Below are 25,523 nucleotides of genomic sequence, written 5' to 3'. Positions count from 1 at the left end.
CCTGCCCATCTCTCCCCCCTCCTACATCTAGCCATAACTCAATGTATAAATATTCTTTTTTTCCCCTCCAAGGCCCTGGCAGTGAGTATAATAGTACTGAATGTCATTAAGTCTACAGAACAAATGATAGCCCAGGTAAAGAAAATTTCCATTTATCATTCTTTTAAAAAGTTGCTCCAATAAGATCTCAAATATACATGAAATAAATTGAACCTAAGGTCAAATTTTTTTTTTAGCTCATGATACTGTTTACTAATTGTGCTATTTTTATCATGCAGAGAATAACAGACTTCCCAAGAACCTTTAGGGTTATCATTGCAGAGAATAGCACAGTCTAAATGATCAGAAATGGAATAAAATTGATTTGATGCTACAACCGAAAGGGTAGCGTAGCTTAATAATATTTCCTAAGGAACTACGTTTCTGTCAGTTGGGGGTTGGACAGGAAAATGCCCATGGGAACCAAATGAAAAGTTTTCTTCCCCCTCCTTCAGAAAAGGGATCCTTTATGATGCAGTTTTTCATTTTGACCAGTAGGGTGGGCTGCAGTGTGTAGCATCACCCTCGTTCTTAAAAAAGAAAGAGAAAAAAAAAAAGGTAGCCACCAAGTGAACCCTTCTGTTCCTACCCCTCCCCCACCAGAAAACGCTAAGATTTTTAACCCTTCTTAGGTTTCACACAGGGCACACCTACTGGACATTAACAAACTGGAAGGCTGACAGCAACAAATATAAACCAGATAATTGTATATGTGACAACACACACTTCATAAAGCAAATTATAGCCTGTCAGCAATCATTCTGGCTTTATAACAACACATTTCCTCTACCACTGTTATTGTTCAACTGGTACTAAAATGGAGCCTGCTGAGTTAGAATATTTTCAATAGGAATAAGATTCTGACAGGATTCAAAACATGAAAACTTAAGTATTTGGTCTATATGGATAAATATGCTGGACAATAAGTGCATTTATCATATGTCAACCAGGGAATCATAACCTGGAATTATTGGTTCATAGTTCTGTTTTCCTTGGACCATGGTATTCTCAGTGTTGAATTCTTGTTAGGAAGCTATTCAACTGAATTCTCAACATGTTTTGACTTAGAGGAGAAAGTCAGTTACAGCAATAATAAAAAATAACAGCTTTACTCAAGTCTTACTGGGTACAGGCTCTAGGTCAAGACTCTTCGTGTACGATCTCATTTAATTCTCAACATAGTCCTGCGATATATTATTGTCTCAAAGCTGTGGATAAAGACAGTGAGACACAGAGATTACATAACTTACCCAAAGTCAAGTAAGTGACTCATAAGTTGCAGAGCTAGGCTTCTACCCCACCTTGTCTGATTACTAAAGTCTAGTTCTAATCCACTGAGCTGTACTGTCTCCAAATCTGTACACTTTATAAATTACAATCATTACTCAAAGGCAAAGCATACTGAATGACAGCCAGTGACTTGAATTTATGGCATGTGCTATTAATGAGTGTTTTTTCTTTACTTCGGTAAAATACATCTACAATCAAAAGTATAAATTATTATAAATAGTAGTAATACTAGTAGTCCCATTAGGTATGGAACTAATCAACAAAGTCAAAATGTGGTCAGTGTTTCATGAAGAAGGAGCTGTTCAGTTCACAGGTTCAAATTTACTGTGGTACTATTGTTGTAGTGATTATTTTTTTAAAAGATTTTATTTATTTATTTGACAGACAGAGATCACAAGTAGGCAGAGAGGCAGGCAGAGAGAGGGAGGGGGAAGCAGGCTCCCTGCTGAACAGAGAGCCTGATGCGGGGCTCCATCCCAGGACCCTGGGATCATGACCTGAGCTGAAGGCAGAGGCTTTAACCCACTGAGCCACCCAGGCGCCCCACTGTAGTGGTTTTTAAAATAATACCTTTCACATGGATTTCATGCTTACAAAATTTAGTACAAGTTTGGGTTTTGTCAGATCGGTATATTAAATTTTTTCCAGCGCCTTCTGTATGATTTTCTTGGGTCCTGGGTATTTTTGACTCTGCTTCATACAAAATGAGCCAACATACTCCACACCCAAATACAGCTTTGACCTGATTTAATTAAAGAACGTTCTTCCTTTCTGGCATCATCACAGTTTAAGTCTCACATGAGGAAAATGCCTCAGAAAATATATAATTACGTGGGACATCTGGGAGGTGCAATTGGTTGAGTGACCCGACTCTTGGTTTCAGCTCAGGTTGAGATCTCAGGATCATGGGATTGAGCCTTGCATTGGGCTTGGCACTCAGTGGGCAGTCTGCTTGAGATTCTCTCTTCCTCTCCCTCTGCCTCTCCTGCTCATGCTCTCTCTCTCTAAAATAAATCTTTTTTTGTTTGTTTGTTGTTGTTTTGTTTTTTTCTAAAATAAATCTTTAAGAAATATACATATGCAATTACACATGAATGTAGCAATTTTATTACTACTGGTTCATCTTTTTCTGTCCTCTCATCTTTTTTGTTTTCTTCTTCCAAATAACAAATTGTAGTAGACTTAAGCCCCCCTTTGAGTCCTGATGCATTCTAGGACCTACTATGCCCCAATTAGTTTACCAACATCTTTTAAAAAACTTTTTTTAATTTTTGGGGCGCCTGGGTGGCTCAGTGGATTAAAGCCTCTGCCTTCGGCTCAGGTCATGGTCTCAGGGTCCTGGGATCAAGCCCCACATCGGGCTTTCTGCTCAGCGGGGAGCCTGCTTCCTCCTCTCTCTCTGCCTGCCTCTCTGCCTGCTTGTGATCTCTGTCAAATAAATAAAATATTTTTAAAAATAATAAAAAATAATTTTTTAATTTTAATTTTTATTTATAATTATATATAAATTACATATAATTATATATAAATAAATAATTATATATAAATATAAAATTATACATAATTTTATATTTATTTATAAAATATTTTTTAAAATAATAAAAATATTTTTTAATTTTTATTTATTTATTTATTTGACAGACAGAGATCACAAGTAGGCAGAGAGGCAGGCAGAGAGAAGAGGGGAAGCAGACTCCCTGCTAAGCAGAGAGCCCAATGCAGGGCTTGATCTCAGGACCCTGGGATCATGATCTGAGCCAAAGGCAAAGGCTTTAACCCACTGAGCCACCCAGGAGCCCCTACCAACATCTCTTCTTGAGAGAAACTATAAGGCCAGTTGGATGCATGACCTAGGGGTGCCTGGGTGGCCCAGTCAGTTGAATGCCTGACTTTGGATTTTGGCTCAGGTCATGATCTCTGGGTTGTGGGATGGAGCCCCGCACTGGGCACTGAACTCAGAGCAGCATCTGCTTCAAATGCTCTCTCTCTCTCCCTCTTTCCCTCCTCCCACTCATGTACTCTTTCTTCTTTTTCTTAAATAAATAAATGAACAAAATCTTAAACACACACACACACACACACACACACACACCTACAGGATCTACAGGCTAAGGGCAGGCATAAGAAAAGTTTTATAGAGGTCCAAAGGGTAAAAATAAAATAATACACAGTAAAGAATAGATTATGGGTAAGATTAGCAGGCCTGAACACACGAAACAACTTCTAACATCTTGAGGAATGGTAAGTTTTCTTTGTGAATGATATAAACCTTCAGTATCAGGGAGCTGTAATGGCGGACGGGAACAAGATTCAGCCTTCCAGTGACTACCCCACCTCAAACAGGGTTTCCTGTCCAGGTATGAAAACAGCACATAACAACAACATCAACAACCAAAATCTCTCATTATCAACAATTCCACTCAGTGTTTGGCCCCTTTTGGGACAGAAGTTTCACATGGAAGAGCATTTCCTTATTTCTAAAATTTATTTTTCCTCTTTTATTAGGGTATCACTAACAGGAAAGTACACAAATCTTGAGGATAGTGGTACCGCATTTTAAGTTAAGGAAAATACCTTCTGGAGAGGAATTGTGGCCAAGAGCTGCTGTGGGCTGGTAGGTTTGTGTAAATACATGTCAGATGACAAGGGGAGGTTCAAAGACTCACTCTCTTACTCTTCGCCTCACAAGAGTCAGCAGTGACTGGAAGCTTCATTTTGCATATCAAATAAATGCCCTTGTCATTAACTAAACCATTCCTTTCCTGTATTAGTGATACTCCAGCCATCCTGGTAAATGATAACTATTAAACAAGTTTCTGAGAGAAGCATGTGTTGATGGGAAGCGCAGTGAAAATTTAATGCTTTAAAATTCGGCTCAACGAACACATTATTTAGCCTCCAAAAATCAAACAAATTCACTGGCTTTCAAGTCCAAAGACTTAACCTACTTACCCACAGAAGTTTTACTTAGAAAACCAAATCTGTATTCAAATTAACCATACAGTACACATTTCTCTCAATATTTTGTGTCCAGAACATGAAAATTCATTAGAAGCAGAATTCCTGAAGCAGATGAATTCTTATGACAAACTTTGTTTGGAAACTGTACTCCTTACCTGATTTTCTGTATTGGTCCAGGGATAATACTCTCTAAGAGAAATCACTTACACATTTTTTTTAATCAACATAAGTTCCCAGATCAATGAAGCTTAAAGTGCTCACTTATTTGCCAGTTATTTTCTTTGCCATTTACATAAAATAAGAACTTTGCAAGCTTTTAATGACCACATATGGAAAAAAAGACTAAGAGTAAGAAAGGTGTTCTTTACTGGTGACCATGGGTGGTATATGATACTACTTTATCATTTATTTTTAAATTCACTTTCAAGTGGTAAGTCAACCCAATACACCCACATATGCTGTCCTCAAACACTGGTTTCATATGTAAAAATAAATAAATAAGTAAAGGAGACAAAAAAAAAAACCAAAAAAAAAACACTAAACCTTGAACAGATATGAAACTACCAAATCATGATTCAACTGAAAAAGAGCTCACTACTGTGTTAAATGTAGTTTTTTGGTAAGCTTCTTTTTTGCCCCCAGTTGTACTGAGATATCAATGACCTATAACCTTGTATTAGTTTTAGGTGTACAACATAGGGATTTGTATATATTGTGAATTGATCACAACAATAAGTTTAGTCAAAATCCACCACTTCACATAGCTGCAAATTTTTTTTCCTATAATGAGAACTTTTAAGATCTACTCTAGCCAACTTCCATATATATAATACAGTATTGTTAACTATAGTAAACTTCTTTATTAGATTAAAAAAAGTTAAGCAGGCCCAGAATAAAAATTTCAAACATTTCAAGAAGGTATATGATGAAATCTCATCTTCCTTCCCTTCTCTTGGTTCTGCTCTCCAGAAGAAACCATTGTGAGGCTTTTTGGGTATTCTATAAATTTTCTTTCTAAATATAACAAGTGTCTGCATTAGTGGTGTTTTTTTTTAAACAAATGGTAGCATTTGTCCAGTTCTGTATTCTGCTTTTCGTATTCATTTATCTTTGAAGTTCCTCCATATCAGCATATATCAATTTATCTAATTTTTCACTTTAACCAATTTTTAGTAAAAAAAAATAATACATGCATATGGTGAAAATTCAAATAGTACCAAAGGATATAAATAATGAAGCTTCTCTCTTCCACTCATATAGCTAGCCCCCTTTGCAGAGGTTACATGCTTCCAAAAAATAGTCTGTACAAGGTGAGTGTATATACATGCACAGAAACAAATTGTACAGTATGTGTCTAAATTGCCTTTTCACTTAACCATATACCTTGGAGAGCTGCACATGTTACACACATATATATATTATGTTCTTTTAACCTATATGTAGCATTCCAGTAAATGAATGTGACGTAATTTATTTAACCAGTCCCCTAATGCTGGACATTCGGGCTGTTTGGAGTCTTTGCTATTCCAAACAATATTTGTACATAATATACTGTGTAGAGAATATAGAAAGCAGCAGCATCTGATTCCAATGATCTCTTCTTTCAACTACATGAAATTCAGTTCTTTTTCTTTTGTTTCAATATCATCTACTCCAGAAAAGAGCATTTAGAAAGAACATAAAATCTGAGAAAATTTTAACATTGAAAAGAAAAAAAGTGAGTCTTTTCACTTAAAAAATTTTTATTCTTTTTGACAATTGTTATAAAACAGTGTATTAATTTTAAGGTACACTTCTCCACCCTTAAAAAAAAGAAAAGCCCAAACAGTAGATGTATAGGATGTAAAATATTTGAAAAGGTATCAAAGTCAGTAATTAACTTCAAAAGCAACTTGTGTGTATATCCACTTTCCACAGATTAATTTGTATAAAATGTAGCAAATAAGGAAAGGGGGAAAGGGCTAAAGGAAGTCAAGTCACAAAAGCAGCTGTCAAGATTGTTGATGCTAAAAGGTTGGGCTAAAGCCAGAGGCAGGAGTATTCGTCCTGTGTATATTTCCTGCCATTAAATTCCCAAAAGACATAGAAAACATTCTGGAAGATTTCTTTATAAAAAGTAGTATAGGTTAGGATATTCTAGGTTCATAACCAACACTTGTGTTTATAAAATATTAGCATTCCAGGAATAGTGATAGAAAGATATTTAACAATAAATTACAAATATTGTAAATTCAGACTTTTTCTTACAGTTGCAAACACATCATAAATTTGGGCTGTGTTTCTTTGTATAAATCCTACTTACGACTGTGCTAAAACCTTTTGGCATGAATGCAAAGAGTATTTTCATAAATAAAACTTGGTAAAATCACTGTACACTCCATTAATTTAAAAACACTCCTCTTCAACTTCAAAGGGAAACCCTTTTCTCCTTTTTTAGTGCAAAAATGGTGTTTCTTTGCTGCTTTAATGGTTTGCTTCTTGTAGCTGTCATAACTACATGCTCCAAGTATGCGATAGTAAGAGACGAGAAGTTAAATGACATCTATGCTTCGATTCAGCATGTCTCAGACATTACAGATTCATGGCTCATGGATCTAACCTCTGAAGTGTCTACCAATAAAAATTCTGAACACACATCCTATAAGTGCAAACCTCACAAATATGTATGTAGCCTTATACTAGGGTTCAGCTGGAATGGATAAATTTTATGGGAGGACATGTGATATATACAGTTTAAGTTCTGTACATGGATTCACTCTCAAAGCCCTACTTTGAAATATAAAAATAATACTTGCTTCCACTTTAGTAAGTGACTACCAGGTGGCAAGCCCTCCTCATGAGTTCATCATCTCACTATATAATTCCTTACAACTCCCAATATCTGTGAAGTAGATATGATTAGCAATATTTTGTAGATGAAGAGGTTATGTCACTTGCCATTGCTCACATAGTTTGTAAGTAGAGAAACTGGGATTCGAATTCAGGTCTGATGTCCAAACTCATGCTCTTGCCATCATAAAATATTAAACTTGAAATTTCTGTAAAAGCTAACAATTCGGGGCACCTGTGGGGCTCAGTGGGTTAAGCCTCTGCCTTCGGCTCAGGTCATGGTATCAGGGTCCTGGGATCGAGCCCCGCATCGGGCTCTCTGCTCAGCAGGGAGCCTGCTTCCTCCTCTCTCTGCCTGCCTCTCTGCCTACTTGTGATCTCTGTCAAATAAATAAATAAAATCTTAAAAAAAAAAAGCTAACAATTCTATGTATTTTGTGTCTATGATACATAAGGTATTTTATGTATTAATGTATTAGGTCTCACAATAGAAATAAAAGGATAATGTCACATTTTTTTAATTAATCTCAACCTGGATTTCTTTTCCTTTTATCTTTGCATTATGAAGAATTTTAAATGTATACAAAAGTGGACAAAACAGTGTAATAAACTCCCATGTATATATCATCCATCTTCGACAAGAGACAATTTATGATCTATCTTGTCTCATGTAAACCCCCACTCCATTTCTTTCTCTCCCATAGTATTTTGAATATCTATTATTTTGATACCCAAAATATTATTTTGACTAGCAGATGTCAGATATCCTTTATTTTATCTTTAAATATCACAGTGTGTGTCTAAGATAAGGAATCTTTTAAAAAATATATAAGCAAAACACTACTGTCACACCTTAAAAATTAACAATAGATTTTTTTTAATTGAAGTATAATTGACATACAATCTTCTATTAATTTCCAGGGTATATCATTGTGATTCCGTATTTATGTATATTGTGAAATGGACCCCAAGATAAGTCCAGTTAGCATCTGTCACCATAGAAAGTTATTACGATATTATTGACTCTATTCCCTGTGCTGTACCTGACATGCCCAACAATTATGTATTTCATAACTGGACGTTTGTACCTCTTAATCCCCTTCACTTATTTCACCCACTCTGGTAACCAACAGTTTGTTTCCTGTATCTATGAGTCTGTCTCTGCCTTTTGTTTGTTCATTTGTTTTGTTTTTTAGATTCTACATGTAAGTAAAATCATATGGTATTTGTCTCTCTCTGACTAACTTCACTTAGTATAAAACCCTCTAGATCCATCCATGTTGTCATAAATGGCAAGATTTCATTCTTTCTGATGGCTATGTAATATTCTGTTGTATAATATACCTCATCATCTTTATTTTTTTTTAAGATTTTATTTATTCATTTGAGAGAAAGAGGGAGAGAGCATGAGAGTGCAGGAGCCAGGCGGAGGGGCAGTGGGAGAGGGAGAAGCAGACTCCTGGAGGAGCAGGGAGCTCCAGTCAGGGCATGATCCCAGGACCCTGGGATCATGACCTGAGCCAAAGGCAGACGCTTAACCGACTGAGCCACCCAGGCATCCTGTAGGTTGCCTTTTCTTTTTGTCGATGGTTTCCTTTGCTGTGCGAAAGCTTTTTAGTTTGACATAATCAAAAGCAGATTCTTAACATAAAATAAAATATCCAACGTTCACATTTCTAATTCTCTCATAGCTACAACTTGTTACAGTTTATCTGACACAAGATGAAAATGAGGTCCACACATTAGTTGATATGCCTTTTAAATCTCTTTTAATCTATGGTTAATAAGGCTTTATAATAATATTTTCTTTACTCACTTTGCATTATTTGCTTTTGCCAAGCTGTATTTTTAGGCATCAATTTACTTTGACAAGGGATATAGGCTTGCCATTTCGTAAGATTTTTAAGATTCACACGATGGAAATTTTTCATGTTAAAATATACTGGATCATTCTCTCAGAAACTCTCTATACCACTCAGGAAAACACTTAAAAAACTGGCAAGAAATTTTACTGGTTTATATTTACCACTATCACAAACGTAATGTGAGTGACCTTTGGATAAAAATATATGATTTTGTTATATGTATTTATATATATATAAGGTCTTTAATTTTTTATTTAAATATTATGTAATTTGCTTTAGATTCTGGGCCCATGGTGGGCAATTTTTCTAATATTCATGATGATGTTTTTCTAGCAATACATTTTTAATTATAAACATTATACCTTGCAATTCAAATTTGATTAGACTCTGTTGATAATTAACTCATTTTATAAAAAGAGAAACTAAACATAATGAAGTAAATCAGTTTGCTCAATACCATAGAGTTATACTGTCACCGTATCTGAAAGGTAAAACTAATGTGTGTTTAACATCTGATCAGTATCATGTTTTGGGTATCTGATTAATGAAATGGTAAAAGCTCCATGGTAAAGATTCCAGTGAATTTTCTTTGTAACTTTAAGTGAAACATTAAGGACAAAAAAGTTCTTAAAACAAACAGGACTTGAATTTGACAAAGGAATCTATGTCTTATTAAAAAATAAAAATAAAAAGCCTGTCCCAGGTTCTCCAATCATATTTGAGCTCATTAAAAGACCTCTTTCATTTATGTTCCTTCCACATTAAAGTAATAAATTATTTGGATTATGTTTTATTTTCCCCATGATTCATTCTTTATTAATGAACATCATTCAGGAAGGTGACAGTGGACCAATAAGAAAATTTGGGTGGAAATGTGAGGGAAAGAATTGCCATTAACATTGTCGTAAATACGATCTACATTTTCTTACTGTCCAGATTCCGTGCTAGGACTTACACATGTTACCACCAGTCCTCATAACGCCACTGCAACAGACAGTAAAATACAGACAGAGAACATGGGCTTTGAAACTATGAATGAGCATGGAGTTTCTTATTGGGGTCACAAAAATGTTCTGAAACTAGAGGGTGGTGAGGAGTGCATAACTCAGTGACTATACTAAAAACCACTGACTTGTATACTTTAAAAGGGTAAATTTAATGTTCTATGAATTATTTCTCAAAAAAGCTATTACTTTTAAAAAAGCGAATGCTATGGAGTCAGCCTAACCAAGTTAGAATCTTTGAGGGGCATGATCTTGAATGATTCTCAACCTCTCTGTGCCTCTGTGCCCATGTCTGTCAAATGGGTTTATTAGTACCTACTTCATAGAGCTATTCTGAGAATTAAGTAAGATAGTGTACATAAAGGTCTTACCACAGTGTCTGGCAGATCCTCCATTTATAGATAGATGAGGCAACCGAGTTTCAGAGCAATTAAGCAATTTGCTAATGTCACATGACCTTTAGCTAAATGGTAAAGGTGGGATTTAAACTAGGTCTGTCAAGCCTCAATGTCCATGTTCTTTCTTTTTTTCTTTCTTTTTTTTCCCTCCAAGATTTTATTTATTTACCTGAGAGTGAGAACATGAACACAAGCAGGGGGAATGGGAGAAGGAGAAGCAGGCTTCCCACCGAGCAGGGAGCCCGATGTGGGGCTTGATGCATGGCTCAATGCGGGGCTCCGTCCCCGGACTCTGGGATCATGACCTGAGCCAAAGACAGATGCTTAACAACTGAGTTACCCAGGTGACCCTATCCATGCTCTTTCTACCATACCAAGTTTCTTCTCTAGAACAGAGACAAGACTCTCCCTGACACTATTCAATAGTCACTCCTCTACCATATTAAACCTGGGATTGAATGGAATGATGGATAAGAAAAATTTTATTTACAAACTTCTCTATTCTCCCAGAATCTTTCTTTCTTTCTTTTTTTTTTTTTAAAGATTTTATTTATTTATTTAACAGACAGAGATCACAAGTAGGCAGAGAGGCAGGCAGAGAGAGAGGGAGGAGGAAGCAGGCTCCCCACTGAGCAGACAGCCTGATGTGGGGCTCGATCCCAGGACCCTGGGATCATGACCCGAGCTGAAGGCAGTGGCTTTAACCCACTGAGCCACCCAGGCGCCCCTCCCAGCATCTTTCTTTAGAGGGTAAGCTTTAAAGCACATTGTACCAACTCATCACAGACTTTTCCATAACCAGTTGTTTAAATATAGGCTACTAAAGAGATTTATAAAGAAGGGATCTTTTATAATTAAGACCTACCTGGGGCACCAGGGTGGCTCAGTTGGTTAAGCATCTGCCTTTGGCTCAGGTCATGATTCTGGGGCCCTGGGATTGAGACACTGCAGTGGGCTCCCCTGCTCAGTGGGGCATCTTCTTCTCCCTTTTCTTCTGCTCCACAACCCCCTGTTCATGCTCTCTCTCTCTCTCTCTCTCTCTCTCCCTCCTCTCTCAAATAAATAAATAAAATCTTAAAAAAAAAAAAGAACTATTTTCCTTCTAGACACCAGATTCTAGTTTAGTCCAAATATCCTGAAGAACACAAGTGTGTATTTAGGCAAATGTCTGGAGTTGATAAAATTCATCCCATCATCTTCCTGTACAAGGATCCTGCCATAGATAAAAATGATAAGGAAATCTGAGGTCATCATTTCTGTCCTTTCTCACTCCCTTCCTAATACTACCTAGTCATCTAGAGCTTTTTAAATTCTTCTGCCAGCTGTTCCCTTATTTACATATTCCTATACTTTTCATATTCCTAAACTGTTCTATAGTACCTTACAGAGACCTGTTAGTGCCCCCACACACCCGGCCAGTTTCTGAAGCACTTAGCAACCAGCTAAGATCCAATCAAAAGAGCAAGGTAAAAGATACCCCCCCTCAAAAATATCTTAGGGGGAGGAGCAAGGCTGGGGCCAAGACACAGAATGGGTTTTCCAACTTGATCTTTCCCTACATTTACTTCTAAATGAGCAAAGAATTTGCCACATATATCCAATCATTGTTGAGAAGCAAATACAGTTTTCTGTTCTAAGTAAACTCTTCAATTGTCCTCTTGGCTGCTCTACCTCTTCCTCTTTCTAAGAGAAAGGCTGCGTGGAAGCTGCGGTAAACCTGAGAATGACTACAATGCCTCTATCACAAGAACCTGGTAAGATTTGCCCTTTGTCTTTGTAGCCCCGTATGGTCTCTAGTGTTCTACTCCAAAATTCTCTTCTCTTTTCAACATTACTATACCATAGCTCTGACACAAATTCTTTATTTCTCCTTTAGGTAATTAATTCTACCCTCACAGTTCCATTCGTTTCTGCCAGTTCACATTCATGTTTTGCCCCCTGTGGATTTTGGTTAACATCTGTTAAACCCTGAACTATACAGGGCCATTGCCTGAATAGCATATCTCACACTTTGCAAAGCAAACTGCTACATTGTTACATAGAATTCTCCCTTCTCAGTCTGTGTTTTTAGCCATAAGTGCTTTAGGACAGCGAGATACACAGTAACATCACATCACATTATTTAAAATATTATAAATACTATGACCAACTTACAAGAGTCAAAAAGCTTTAAACCTGTAAGATTTTTTATTTCTTAAAGTTTGATTTTAAAGACATTCTTAAATAGACTTGAAATACACTAAAGTATGATCTGGGAAAATTAAAATTTTCATAAAACTAGCATTATTCCTCACAATTTGAATTTCTCTAAGGTATTATGCTCATGGAGAAACGATACATTGACAATATTAAGAGAATAGAAAAACTGGAAAGTTTACAATTGATTTAAAAAAATTTTAGAGCAAAATAGTTCATAAAGCTATTTGTAAGCTTGATTTAAACTCTCCCTGATTTTCTGAGAAAATTAAAAAAAACTATTTATAATAGGTTAAGAGTTAATATTCAGAATGATGTTTCTGACGTTCTCAACCAGAGTATTAAAAGAAAGAATACATATACTTTAAAGATATCCTTTCAAACTGAATTTGGAAAAAAGAATTCCAATTTTGAACCTTTTAAGAATATGTTCTAATCCTGTTTTTTTTTTTTTAATTTTGCACACAGCTGTCTGTTGTAGTTTTTAGAATCTATGCCAGATGCTGGGTTCATCAAGCAAAAGCAGGAAAACAATGGTTTGAAAGCAATTAGAAGCACCGAGACTTCAGTGAGGCTCATATTAAAATGTGATAACACTGTTCTAGTGGGAATTTCAACACTACTCCATTTCTGACATTTCTAGGCTGCCAGACAGGCAAGCTGTGTGGAAGAGCACAGTGACCAAGGAGGTAACATACTGGAATTTATTTCTGGAGCAAATGAAGAATTAGCTGAGTTGGAGCCCTCCCAAGGTTTTTATTATGGACTCAGCCACCATTTTATTTCAATGTTAGTAGATCCTGTTGGCATCTGACAAAGCTTAAGGAGTAAAAGCGTATTATAGCTTTGGCTCTGTAAAATAATCTAGCACCAATCCACTCAGAAGGCAGATGCATCCGAGCCTCTTGTTGCTAAAAAGCAGGGCAGGGGAGCCCAGCAGGGTGAAGATTAATTAAACACTCCACTAACTTTCCTTAGAAATGCCTAATGCCACTCTGTGTAGAAGCTTATTTAGAGGATGCAGAAGGAACAATACCATCCACACATTTTTAGTGTAAAACCATAAATGGCCAAAAAGCACTCACCTTGGGGCTGAATATCCCAATAGTACCTGAAATACAAAGAAAAGAATAGAGATAAGTCAAACTTGTTATTTCAATCTTGGTTGGCATATGGTAGAGAGAGCACCTAGTCCAAAAAGCTTGCTAAATAGTGAATAACCAGCCAAACCACTACCCACTTTGAGAAAAATGAAAGGGTTGTTTCTGAGATTTGAAAGATTCTCAGTGGCATTTAACTCACTGTGACTCCTGAGACGGTTTTGACCATGTTGCTGGAAGGGTCCTAAGAGGTTACCTAGCCGTGGTCCAGAGTTTCTCATCAGGAGCTCTACAGGCTTGGAGTGTGACAACACTTTGCTGTGACAACCTGTCTTGTACAATCAGCGTCGCTGGTCCTCAGCACCTAATACCAGTAGCACCCCCAGTTGTTACAACAACCAAAACATCACCCACCCAAAACACATCCTCAAATACTTCTAGGCCTAAATTCTTTATTTTACTGGTGAAGCGTGCACAACTGGCTCAAGGTCACCTAGCATTTTAGTGTCTGTGCCAAGACTGGGGCCCTTGCCGTCCACTGTATCATTGTCCACCCCCATCTCCTCTTTTATTTTGGGATATTATTGGCAAAACCAATAACCCCTCAAGTCTTCAAACTAATGAAATGGCAGTGACAGAAAGGATCATTTGTAAGTCGCTTATTTGGAATGTAAATTGCATTTCCCCCATAGAAACAAAGTTCTATATGGTGGCTACCCACAAAAGTCTATTGTACTTTGGATTCCATTTCCTCCTGCCTTCACAGGAACCTTACATTATTCTATATCGATTTTCTCTTGTATATATTCAACCTCTTCCTCTCAACTTGGCCCTTTCTATCAGTATTTATGCTCACATAAAAATAAAGCAAAGCCTCCCTCACCCTCTTCGTATCCCTCCATCTGCTCTCCTCTTCCCTTCACATCACAGTGAAATTTTCAAAAATTGTTGTCTGTAGTTTCTGTTTTCTCCCACTCCCACCTCCCACTCACTCCTCAACATACTCCAATCTTGCTTATAGTAGCCACATGTTAATTCCTGCTATGGACATAATTCCATGCCACTAAATAGAAAGAATACTTTTCTATCCTCATCTTGACCTCTCAGGAATGTATATGTTCATTTGAACACTTTTTTTCCTTGGGAGAGAGTTCAGAGTTTGTTTTTTTTGTTTTTTGTTTTTTTAAAGTCAAATTCTTAAAAGAATCTATAACGTAAAATAAAAGATTAAGAAAAAGGCAATACATGGGTAATAATGAGGTGTATCTTTCAGCACACACATGACTGAAATAAGGTGAGGCTACTTTAGAGACAAATCCCATTCCAGTGGATATCTGGGTTATTTCTTTATAAGACTAAATCAGGAAACAGAGAAGTAGGAGATAAGTGGGAGTATGTTGCCATAATCCAGAGATGCATTTGTGGGAAATTATCAGAGATAAAAAAGAGAAGATGAATTATCAGAGATGAAGAAGACGGAGAAGCCTCCTGGTTGACTTTTCTTATTCCTTTCTTTTCCCAGAAGAGTTCTGGGCTGTCAATCAGGTGAAGGGAAATGTAAGATACTTGGATGACAAGGCATGGAAAGTTCAGGACAGCTATGACATCTGCAGTGGAAAGGGGGAGAGGGAAGGGTGGGAAAGGCAAAGCTGCAGCAGCTGAAAAGAAGGGTGTCCATGTCAATAGGAAGGCATACTTGAGAGTGGCGGTAACTTAAAACAAGTTTTATATATTAGTATGACGAGTCCATCTCCCCGTAGCAGATGGTGCAGCTTCTCACTCTACCTGGCCACGGTGAAGAGTTTTTTCACCAAACTCTTTTTTTTTTTTTTTAAAGATTTTATTTATTTATCTGACAGAGAGAGAGACAGCGAGAGAAGGAACACTAGTAGGGGGAGTAGAGGGAAAAGCAGGCTTCCCACCAAGCAGGGAACCCCATGCAGGGCTCGATCCCAGGACTCCGTGGTCATGACCTGAGCCCAAGGCAGACACTTAACGGCTGAGCCACCCAAGTGCCCCTCCACCAAACTCTTTTCTCTAAAACACAGTTAATCAAGCAAATCATCAAAGGGGCGAGCCATTTTCCATGTTCTTGCTGTTTCGCATCTCCTCTGGAGGCACTGCTCCAGCCCTTGATTCCAATCATTACTCAACCTCCATTTCAATATAAATAGAAATTAGAATGTAAGCCTGGTGCAAGTGTGGGGGGGAGGGCAGGAGGGTGTGGGTGTACTTCTCCTTCCAAAATGTATACGATGGCAATAGCAGGAACTTCGCTAACTGATATTATTCTTATTGACAGAAAAAAAAAATGGAGCCATGCTTGTGGCAGTTAAAAGGCCAACTTTTGGCAAATTGTTAAATAGGTGAAACATGTTATTGATAATCTCGAGCTCTGCTTTTCCCCACAATCCCCACTCCAATGCACACACATATTTTCAGTCCCCTTCTCTACCTACTGTAGAGTGATGCTGGTTTCCTGGTTTCTCTTCTTAGTTAAGAAGATCTTATAAGTTCACACACACTGAGAGTATCGCTTCTGCCAATCATAGTTGTAGCCTAAGAAGGCTGATTACAGAGAAAGAATTCAACTTAAAAGTATTAAATAGGGGCACCTGGGTGGCTCAGTGGGTTAAAGCCTCTGCCTTTGGCTCGGGTCATGATCCAGGGTCCTGGGATCGAGCCCCGCATCGGGCTCTCTGCCCCGCATCGGGCTCTCTGCCCGGCAGAGGGCCTGCTTCCTTTCCTCTCTCTCTGTCTGCCTCTCTGCCTACTTGTGATCTCTGTCTGTCAAATAAATAAATAAAATCTTTAAAAAAAAAAAAGTATTAAATAAAGTAGCAGGTTGATGCTAAATAGCAGAATCTGCCTTAATCTTGATGACACTGTAATTAAATATTTCTGTCAGTAAAAAATCAGATGTAGAACTTGATGTGGAATGGCATAAAGTGGAATGTTAGTTTCCTTCGCTTTCAGAAGGTGTAAAACAATCCTGCTACCCTACCATGTTACTCTAAGTCTTAATTGTGCAACAATCCTAAAGAAAGTTTGTGTACACGTGCGCGCGCGCGCGCGCGCGCGCACACACACACACACACACACACACACACAGGATACTTCTAAAAGGCAAGGCCAAGAGGTGAGCAATCTCGTCCCTCACTGGAGGGCACCGTGGATTAGTCTCCACTGGGCACAATACATCGAAAGTCCTGATCTTGTCTCATTAAACATATCCTATGGATGGCCTTCATCACATTCTCTGGAAAGATGACCCCACACTAGAGAATTCTACACTCCTTAGGAGGCATTTAGTCAAATCCTGCCCCCATCTTCTAATTCTTATCCTTCACTCTAAAAACAATTATCCCTTAGCTAGAGACTCCAACAAGTCTGAAACTAGACATTTTAAACCAAAATACAAACACCACAATAGAATTACATAGAAGAAAAGGCATACAGACACACACACACACACACACACACACACACAGAGTTGTGTTTATCCTAAAGGCCTCTGAGAATTTCATATCAGGCCTGTGCAGATAGATAACAAACACTTCTTTAATCTTCCCTTTGAAGCTTCAGCTTCAATATGAAAAGGAAGCTATCACTCTGCTGTAATATCCATACTCAACATCATCGGGTCCATGCAAATGACATTTGGAGCCGGAAAAATATGAGTACAGAACGAGAAGACAGAAATTGCTGCAACCATATTGATGATTATTGTTTTCACATTCAGTCAAAATAAATCCATCTTTACGTGATCCTCCAAAAATGAAAATGGAAGAACAAAATTTTCTAACATTTTGTCGGCTCTGCAAAATAGGGTCTAGAAAATTTAGAGTTACATTACATGGGAGGCAAAGTTTGCTATTTGTGCTTCTAAATTTAGAGAGATTTTCAGTGAACTTTAGTTTAGGGAAAGGTAACAACAAATAAATGGGATTCACTATAGTGAGGGGATCTTGAGGCTACTACAGAAGTAGTAACAGCAATGACAAATAACAACAATGTTAAGATTTCTCACTTATATTGTGGGCACTGTCCTAAACACTTCTCTTATATGAACTCATGCCTCCACACTATAGCCCTCTTATTATGTCCATTTTATAAATAAGGAAACCAAGGTATTTATTGAGAGGTGAGATGACTTGCCCATGGTTTACACAGCTGGTAATAAGGCAGACAAGTTTCTAATCCTAACAACTAGTTCCAGAGTGGGCACTGTAATAACAAATTAAGAAGGAAAGTCTTGAAAATATAATCTAACTTAAAAACATTCAGAAAAAATAATTTTTTCTCAAAAGACTTTCTATTATCCTAAAAGAATTCAGTCACTCAGTTGACAAATACTTGTTGAATGTCTTCTATGTGATAAGTCCTTTGTTCTGGTTCCTTAGATGAAACAGTGTCTAAAGTACACATAGTCTGTCTGCAGATATATTTCAGTATCTTTCAAATGGCAAACAAACTTCTAGTTTGTCACTCAGGAATCACAAAACATTAGATTCCTGTTAAAAATGAAGCTATCAGCTCTTAACCATTAGATGGGGGGGGGGGCGGTGGTTTGAGGTGAGTATCAAACTCTTGACCATGAAACTAACCAATGAACATGGTTATTGAGATTAAGTACTCAGAGCTTTCACCACTCAGCCAGCTAATTAGATCCTGGTGAAGGAGATAAAACAAACAACTGTAACTACCTCCATATTTCTGCAAATATCTAGGAAGGAAAAATAGTTCCATTTCCTGATTATAATTAAAAAAAGAGCATATTCAGCACTTTTATGTTTTATATGTATTATTTTATTTAATCTTCATCACAACCCTATGAAGTCAGTACTATTATTATTCCCATTTTACAGATTAGGAAACTGAAACTCAGGAAGGTTAACCAATTTGACCATAACCACATAGCTATTAAATGGCAGAATCCAGATTTGTATCCAGGTCTCCTTGATTCCAGAGCTCAAGTTCTTAAATCCCACAGTAACTGCTTTTATATTGACTGCCATATAGAAAACAAATAATTATTGCCAGACAGCTTAGTATTAGAGAATAGTTAGATCAGACATCTTTAACTTAGAGTTCACAGTTGAGCTTTAGAAGACTCATGAACTCCTAAAAATCGTGGGTGGAAAGCAACCCATGTTTTCTTTTCCCTTGAAGAAGAGTCCATAAACCTCATTAGATTCCAAAAAATGCCAATAACTCTTCCCCTCCAAAATGATAAGACCCTCTGGATTAGATGAATAAGATTGTAATGGCATTATAAAACTAGCTACCCACAAAGGCCAACATCTGTAATGTCATAAATCTAGAACATCTAAATGAATTTTTTTGCAACTAAACTATTAAACATGTTATTCTACCTGTGACTTATGGAAATTTAAAACACATCATACATTCTCTGCCTCGTTAAACCACCTGCTAAACAAAATCAAATCTCTTCTTGATGACTCAAGGATATAAATTTGAACTTTGGTTTTTATACCAAAACAGTGGTGCCTCCTACATGGATAGGCTGTCTGCACTACTCGCCATCCAGAGATGACTTCTGTTTTGCTTTTGACCATCTCTCGGTAATGACTATCTCAAAACAGACGGCAAAGAATGAAGTGCTATGCTGATATTAAAAATGGAATTCAAATGGAAACCTCATTGAGCAGGGCTTTCAACAGCAAGTTGATAACACTAGGAAAACCCCTTGCAATTGACCTCTATCAGTGAGCCACATGGTAGAGACTGATACATGCCCCAAGGAAATGGCTTTTCTGAACAATGCTAATAGTCTGTACCCTGTAGATATTTCCTATAACTTCTTTTCTTACTTTGGAAGATTCACTTGATTTCAAATCTTTCTAGTAGCTATGCTCCATTTCAGAAAAATGGGCAAGTGGCCAAGGGTCATACCGCCCGTGACACCCAAGAACAGAAATGGGAAAAGAGCACCATCTGGTGGAAGTCCCTGGTGGAGGCATCAGAGGCTGGGACCTAGGGTCAGGGCGTCAGCCTCAGCAACAGGCAGGGATGGGAAGGCCTCTGGAGGGGAGCTGGTGCTCCCTCTAGCCCCAGTACCTTTAATCCATCAAAAGGACAGGACCTAGTATCTGCCTACAAGCAGCTTACAATCTAAACGAGGTATTTATACATCAACGGATGTCAATCTAAGATAGGAAATAACAAATACGATGGTAACAACAGACAAGCACATAACTCAGGTTATAGAAGGACCTGCCATAAGAAGTTCCTAGGTTCTCTCTTTGGGTATAATATTTCTGTGGTCTTGAGTCTACACCCACAAGTTTTAGAAACCCACCCTGGAAGACAACACAATATTCTCCTACTTATGAAATGGTCACAATGAAACTTTTATTAAGTAACAAACAAGCAACATTATCTAATGTTGACAGTATTGATTTTTTTTAGAACTCTGTTCCCAGACCATAAAAAAGAAATAAAAGAAATAAGACCTTACTTATCACTGGAGTTTTCCGCAACACTTTCACTACATAAAATCCCTGCTATGCTCAATCCAACATCCACCCTGGATACCAACAGCAAGAAATCTGGGTGCTTTTCTCAATTAGTCAATGATTATGGTCTTTCACCACAATACTGAAAACTTGCATTCAAATATTCCTTCCCCTATGTTCAAGCATCAAGACTGCAAATTGTGGTTGAATGTCTATGTAATCCCCATACTCCCTGCATGTAATAGGCAACCAATTAGAACTCAATGAACTATTAAAGAAAAATTCCAGCCAGGTATGTTGTGACAAAATAAAAGACCCTAAGAGTTGAGATTTGTTTTTTTCTTTCTGTAGATAAAGGAGAGCACCTGAAGGATTGGTTGGTTGTTTGCTCATTTTAAGGATAGGAAATGATGTCCACTGTGATCAAACAAGCAGAAATATGCAGACTGGATGGGAGGGAGACAACCTGAGAGGCCATTTACTGGAGACCAAGAAGAGAGACAAGAGATTTGATAACACATGTGGACATGGGCTGGGAACAGAGCAACAAGAGGAAAATCAGAGATATTTTTTGGTTACAAATGTGTATGGGAGAGAAAAGGCAGCACTTATATACAAAGAACTGCAGCTGATTATCATTTTAAACTGCAGTATCTTTGGCTGTTATCCTGTCACTTTTGTCTCTGCTGATGCTTGGAACCTCATTTTGTTTTATTTTTTGCTTGCTTCAGGTTAATAGCTACTCTTGGACCACCAAGACTCCTAGTTATCTGATTCATGAATAACTGACGTATGCATGACACTGTGATTGTGGACCCTCTACTCATTGAATTTTACAGCTGGAAGGTCATTGAAGGTCACTTAATCCATCCCATCACTTTCCAGATGAGAAAATGAAGTATGGAGAGGTTATGTGATTGCGTCATAGACATTTAGAAGTCCATTGTGAAGCTACCACAGTTTATCTTGGGCAGACAGGTTCAAAAACATGATAGTCACTTGAAAATTCCCTTGATATTTCCCTTATTATGAACATGGTTACATTATCCACCCGAGAACAAATGTTAAACAAAAAATATTTAGGCTGGATTAGTTCTCAGAGCTCATCGAGGCAGAGTAGATTTCTCAACATTAACATGCCAACATACCATCTATATCTCAAGTTATGAAGACTGCATTCGCTCTCTCAGACATTAATAAATCTCCACTACTTGCCAGATACTCTGTTAGGGACTGAGAGTATGGAAAGCCCCAACTGTGGGCCAGTTGGGCTCGAGCAGTCAAACTGTGCTGAAGTGATAGGATTGGCACAAAACACACACAAGGTAAAAACCAGGGCCAGAAGAACTCAGGTCTGGCTAATGCCAGAAGCTGTCTGGCCGTCTGCAGATAAGGGCTGCTGAGGGAGGATCTGGGATCAGATAAAGGAAGATGCCTGGCAGGGGAGGGAAGGGTCACTGAGAGGCCAGGCCCAGGATGCAGAGCGGCCAGCCAGCCGGTCAGAGCAGGTGACAGAGGCCCGAAGCAGACATGTGTGAGGAAGGGACAGGGCAAGATTCTCAGTGGGTTCCAACCTGAAAGCCGGTTTTATCTTGTGAAGCAGGTGATAATGTCATGCAAGGGTGATATGATAAATCTGCTAAGGATTGGGGAGGTAGTGGGGTAAAGAGGAACATTAGAAAGGTTGCTACTAGGGTCATGTAAGGTCACTGCCAGATATCATTAAGGGTTCAACTGAGGTGGGAGACCAAGCCTTACAGTAAAAGTATTCCAACTGTGTCATTTTTCTTCAGCACTGAGTGGCTGCCCAAATGTAAGAGCAGAGATGTGGATAGTTGAATTGATCTGAGGTTAGGATTCTTCTAGGCTTGGGAGATAAAAGGACAGAAGAGTAAGAGTGCACTGGAGGACATGTCCTGGCGCTCAGGCTGAGGGGGAGAAAACCCAACGGCCCAAGACTTGACTACAGTGTCTGTACATATAAGAGACTTTTAACAATCAATAAGAAACAGGAGATAGCATTATTCTGCTCTTCTCTTCCAGGACTATCCTCTGTCCAGCCAGTCCCGAATCTCTCCTATCTCATGCTCCCTGTTTCAATGGTTGACATCTTCATGAACCCAGTTGAAACTTGGGGACTGCTCCTTCATCTCTTTCTCTATGACTGCGTACATCCCATCAGTCACCAAGACCTGGACATTCTACTCCCTTGATATCTTTTAAATCTACCTCTTCTCCATCCCTACAGGCACTGAATTCATTCAAGCCTTCAGAATGCCTGACCCAGATTGATGTTCTCTCGTCCACCTGCCACCCTGCTCCTCTCTGACCCATTCTCCTCAGGGTTGATGGAGAAGGAAGGGCAGTGGTGAACAATGGCTTTGCAGACGTATCTGGGTTGGAGTCCCAGCTCTTCCGTCTTCTAGGCTGCAAACTTTGGCGGCAGCCTCAGTCTCCTCATCTTTTTCTTTTTTAAATCGAAGTATAGTTGACACGCTGTGTTACATTAGTTTCAGGTGTGCAACATAGTGATTCCACAAGTATACATGTCACACTGTGCTCACCAGGAGTGCAGCTACCACCTGTCACCATGCACTGCTGTTACAATTTTATTGACTATATTCCTTGTGTTGTGCCTTTTATTCCTATGACTTACCCATTCCATAAACAGGAGCCTCCTCCCACTCCCCTTCCCCCAGTTTGCCCATCCCCTACCCCCTCCCTTGGTTTCACCTTAAAAATAGAAATAATAACTACACCTGCCTCATGTGTTTTTTGGGAGGATTAACTGAGACAATGCACATGAAGAACTGAGCACCAGGCCCAGCACCTGGCAGGCCTTCAGTAAATATCAGCTGTTCTGTCATTAGCACCATCGTTACTCTAATGACCTAAAGTGCAAACCCAGTCTTGTCACTGCCCTGCTTAAAGCCCTGCAGAGGCTTACTCCAGCCCCAGCCTCCAGGTCCTCCCTCCCCTGCTCTGTTCACACTGCTGCTCTCACATATCTCTGCTCTCTCTGCCAGCACACTTTCTCCATTGTGCCCCTTCTTCTCCCAGTGAACCTTTGAGGCTCAGCTCTGTCCCCTGTGTAAGGTGCTCCCATGGCCCCTCTGTGCACACCTCTCAGCAGCGCCTATAACACTGCACCACAATTCTCTTGTCTCTCTACGTCACTGGGCCCTCAAGGGGCAGTGGCACAGAGCCTGTGCTCAACAAATGCTTGCTAAGAAAATGAATGGACTTGAGAAACAGAAGGGCTGTCTGAGTTCAGCATGAGTGCAGCACAGAGTGTATTTCAGAGAGGGGTCAGAGACGAGGCTGGAGATGCAGACAGCAGGCAAGGCTCTCCAGGTAACACCATGGGGTGTGGATTTTATCCCAAAGAAGATGGGACACTTTCATTTTCCTCTTAATTACTCGCACAAAGGCAAGAGGGTAAAACAGAAAGAGAAATAAAAGAGGAGAAGAAAAGGAAAAGAAAGAAAAAAATAAGAAACCCCTGGTAAATTAAAACCTCCATCCAAATGAAGAATCGCCCCCCACAAAAAACTAGTTTCAAAGAATAACCACAATATGACTAGCAAAACTATACTTCAAAAGACACGACCGAATACACATTGTAGTGGCAAGAATCCAATATATAAATACAATCAATTTGTTTCTTCATTAAAAGCTTTCATGAAGAAAATGATTTAATACAAATGCTAAAGCTACTGACACAGATTAATTGAAAAATAACAACAGACTCCTAATTAAAGACATAATATTATTTCACTCATTCATTCTGCTCTAAAACTGAATAAATATATAAAAATAGAATCGAGAAGTCAGGCTTCTGCTGGTAACCACTCCAAGAGCTACAATGAATTACCGATATTTTTTCAAAATTTCATATACTTATGTATACGCATTCTTCCATTTAGGAATTGAGATATACATAGAAATTCAGAAATCATTTTTAAATTGTGTAAGTTTTGCCCTCAAGATTTTTCCTAATTGTACAAGATTCTATACTAAAATATCATTCTTGGCCATTTATTTCTTTGAATAGTATCTACAGCAGTCATATTAAACCCCCACAAGAGGTACCTAATTATCTGAATCATAAAAAATGAAACTACTTTGATCTAAAGGCCAATGACTATGTGATCAGTTCTAGGCTGCATCAATACAGGTCAGGGGTCACCAGCAGTTCAACTATAATCAACCATTTAATCCCAGGACTTACCTGACCCATCGTGGGGCCAGGACTTTGGTTCTGTCGTACTTCAAGGGATTCTCCAGCATCAGGAAATGTCTCCCCATGTTGCCAGGCCACCAGGAAGCAAAAAGGCAGCAGGCAAACATCAGGCCCAAAGCCATTTGCTGCTGACCATATCCCTATCCCTCACCCTACAATCCAGTTGGGTTGAAATATTGTCAGTTACTTGCTGATCCTAAGCCTTGCCAGTAAAATTTTCCTGTCAGTTATCCCCAATCATATTGGGGGACCCACCTCACCACCCAACTAACAGCCTCAACTCATACTTGCCAGTCAAATCCCCCATCCTTCCCCTCCACTATTTAAATTCATTTGAAAACCAAAGTAGTATCTCTGTACCTTTAAAAAAAAAAAAAAGAGGAAGTCTTCTGATAAAGATTTTTACATATACTTGCCTGATTTTAAGAATCTCCTGGAGTCCTTATTGATCACGCGAGACCTGGTAAATTAGCATCTGTAGGGTAGAGACCTAGAAATCTGTATTTTTAACAAGATCCTCAGGTAATCCATATGATGGGGCAAAGTTGGAAAACAATCTAAAGGAAATGGGTATTTTGCCAACAGTTGTCTGTTAAGAAAATTCTAGACAGTTAGCCCCCAGTTCAAGCATAGACTGTATCCCATTTCCAGTTGTTTGGACCTTGGAATGCATTTTCCTAACGAAACAAAGTAATAGTGTTAAGTTTTCTGGGCCAGCTTCAAAAACCTATTAAGTCTTGTTAACAGATCTGAAGTACAGTAAATACAATCTTTCAGTTACAAACCAATCACATTTCAAAAGTTGAAGCATAAAGTTGGCTATTTAGAATATATTTTTCCATAAAGTTCTGAGAAGTGGTTAGGTTTCCTGGCTATCCATAAAAGCTTGTTAAGCCCATAATAAGCCAAACCCAGCTATTGAAATGTGAATATAAACATGAGGTTGGTGTCCTCAAAGCAAAAGATAATGAGAAGGAGAAATGGTATGTCTTCTTTCTCAGGGCACAGGAAACACAGGCAAACTTTGACATTCTTACCCTCTCTGCCTTTACAACTATCTCTGGTCTCCCAGTGGCCAAAGATTGCCCAGGTGCCAAGGATTCACATGTTATCCATGAC

General features: G+C 38.5%; 1 protein-coding gene across 3 annotated transcripts in view; it reads right to left on the bottom strand.

Annotated features, from left to right (window-relative positions):
- Nucleotides 1-25,523, bottom strand: part of SKAP1 (src kinase associated phosphoprotein 1) — a 278,719-nt gene that overhangs the window by 207,722 nt on the left and 45,474 nt on the right. For all 3 annotated transcript variants that reach the window (XR_013968074.1, XM_080825334.1, XM_080825335.1), the window contains exon 3: nt 13,668-13,693. Coding sequence is in view for 2 of the 3 variants with exons in the window: in XM_080825334.1 (XP_080681460.1) it covers nt 13,668-13,693 (26 nt within the window). In the remaining variant the exon portion in view is untranslated. The remainder of the gene's footprint in view (nt 1-13,667; nt 13,694-25,523) is intronic.

The sequence above is a fragment of the Martes martes genome (assembly GCF_963455335.1).
Source record: "Martes martes genome assembly, chromosome: 16".
Classification (NCBI taxonomy): domain Eukaryota; kingdom Metazoa; phylum Chordata; class Mammalia; order Carnivora; family Mustelidae; genus Martes; species Martes martes.
The sequence above is the reverse complement of the archived record's forward strand: the minus strand, read 5'-3'. Positions and strand labels throughout refer to the sequence as shown.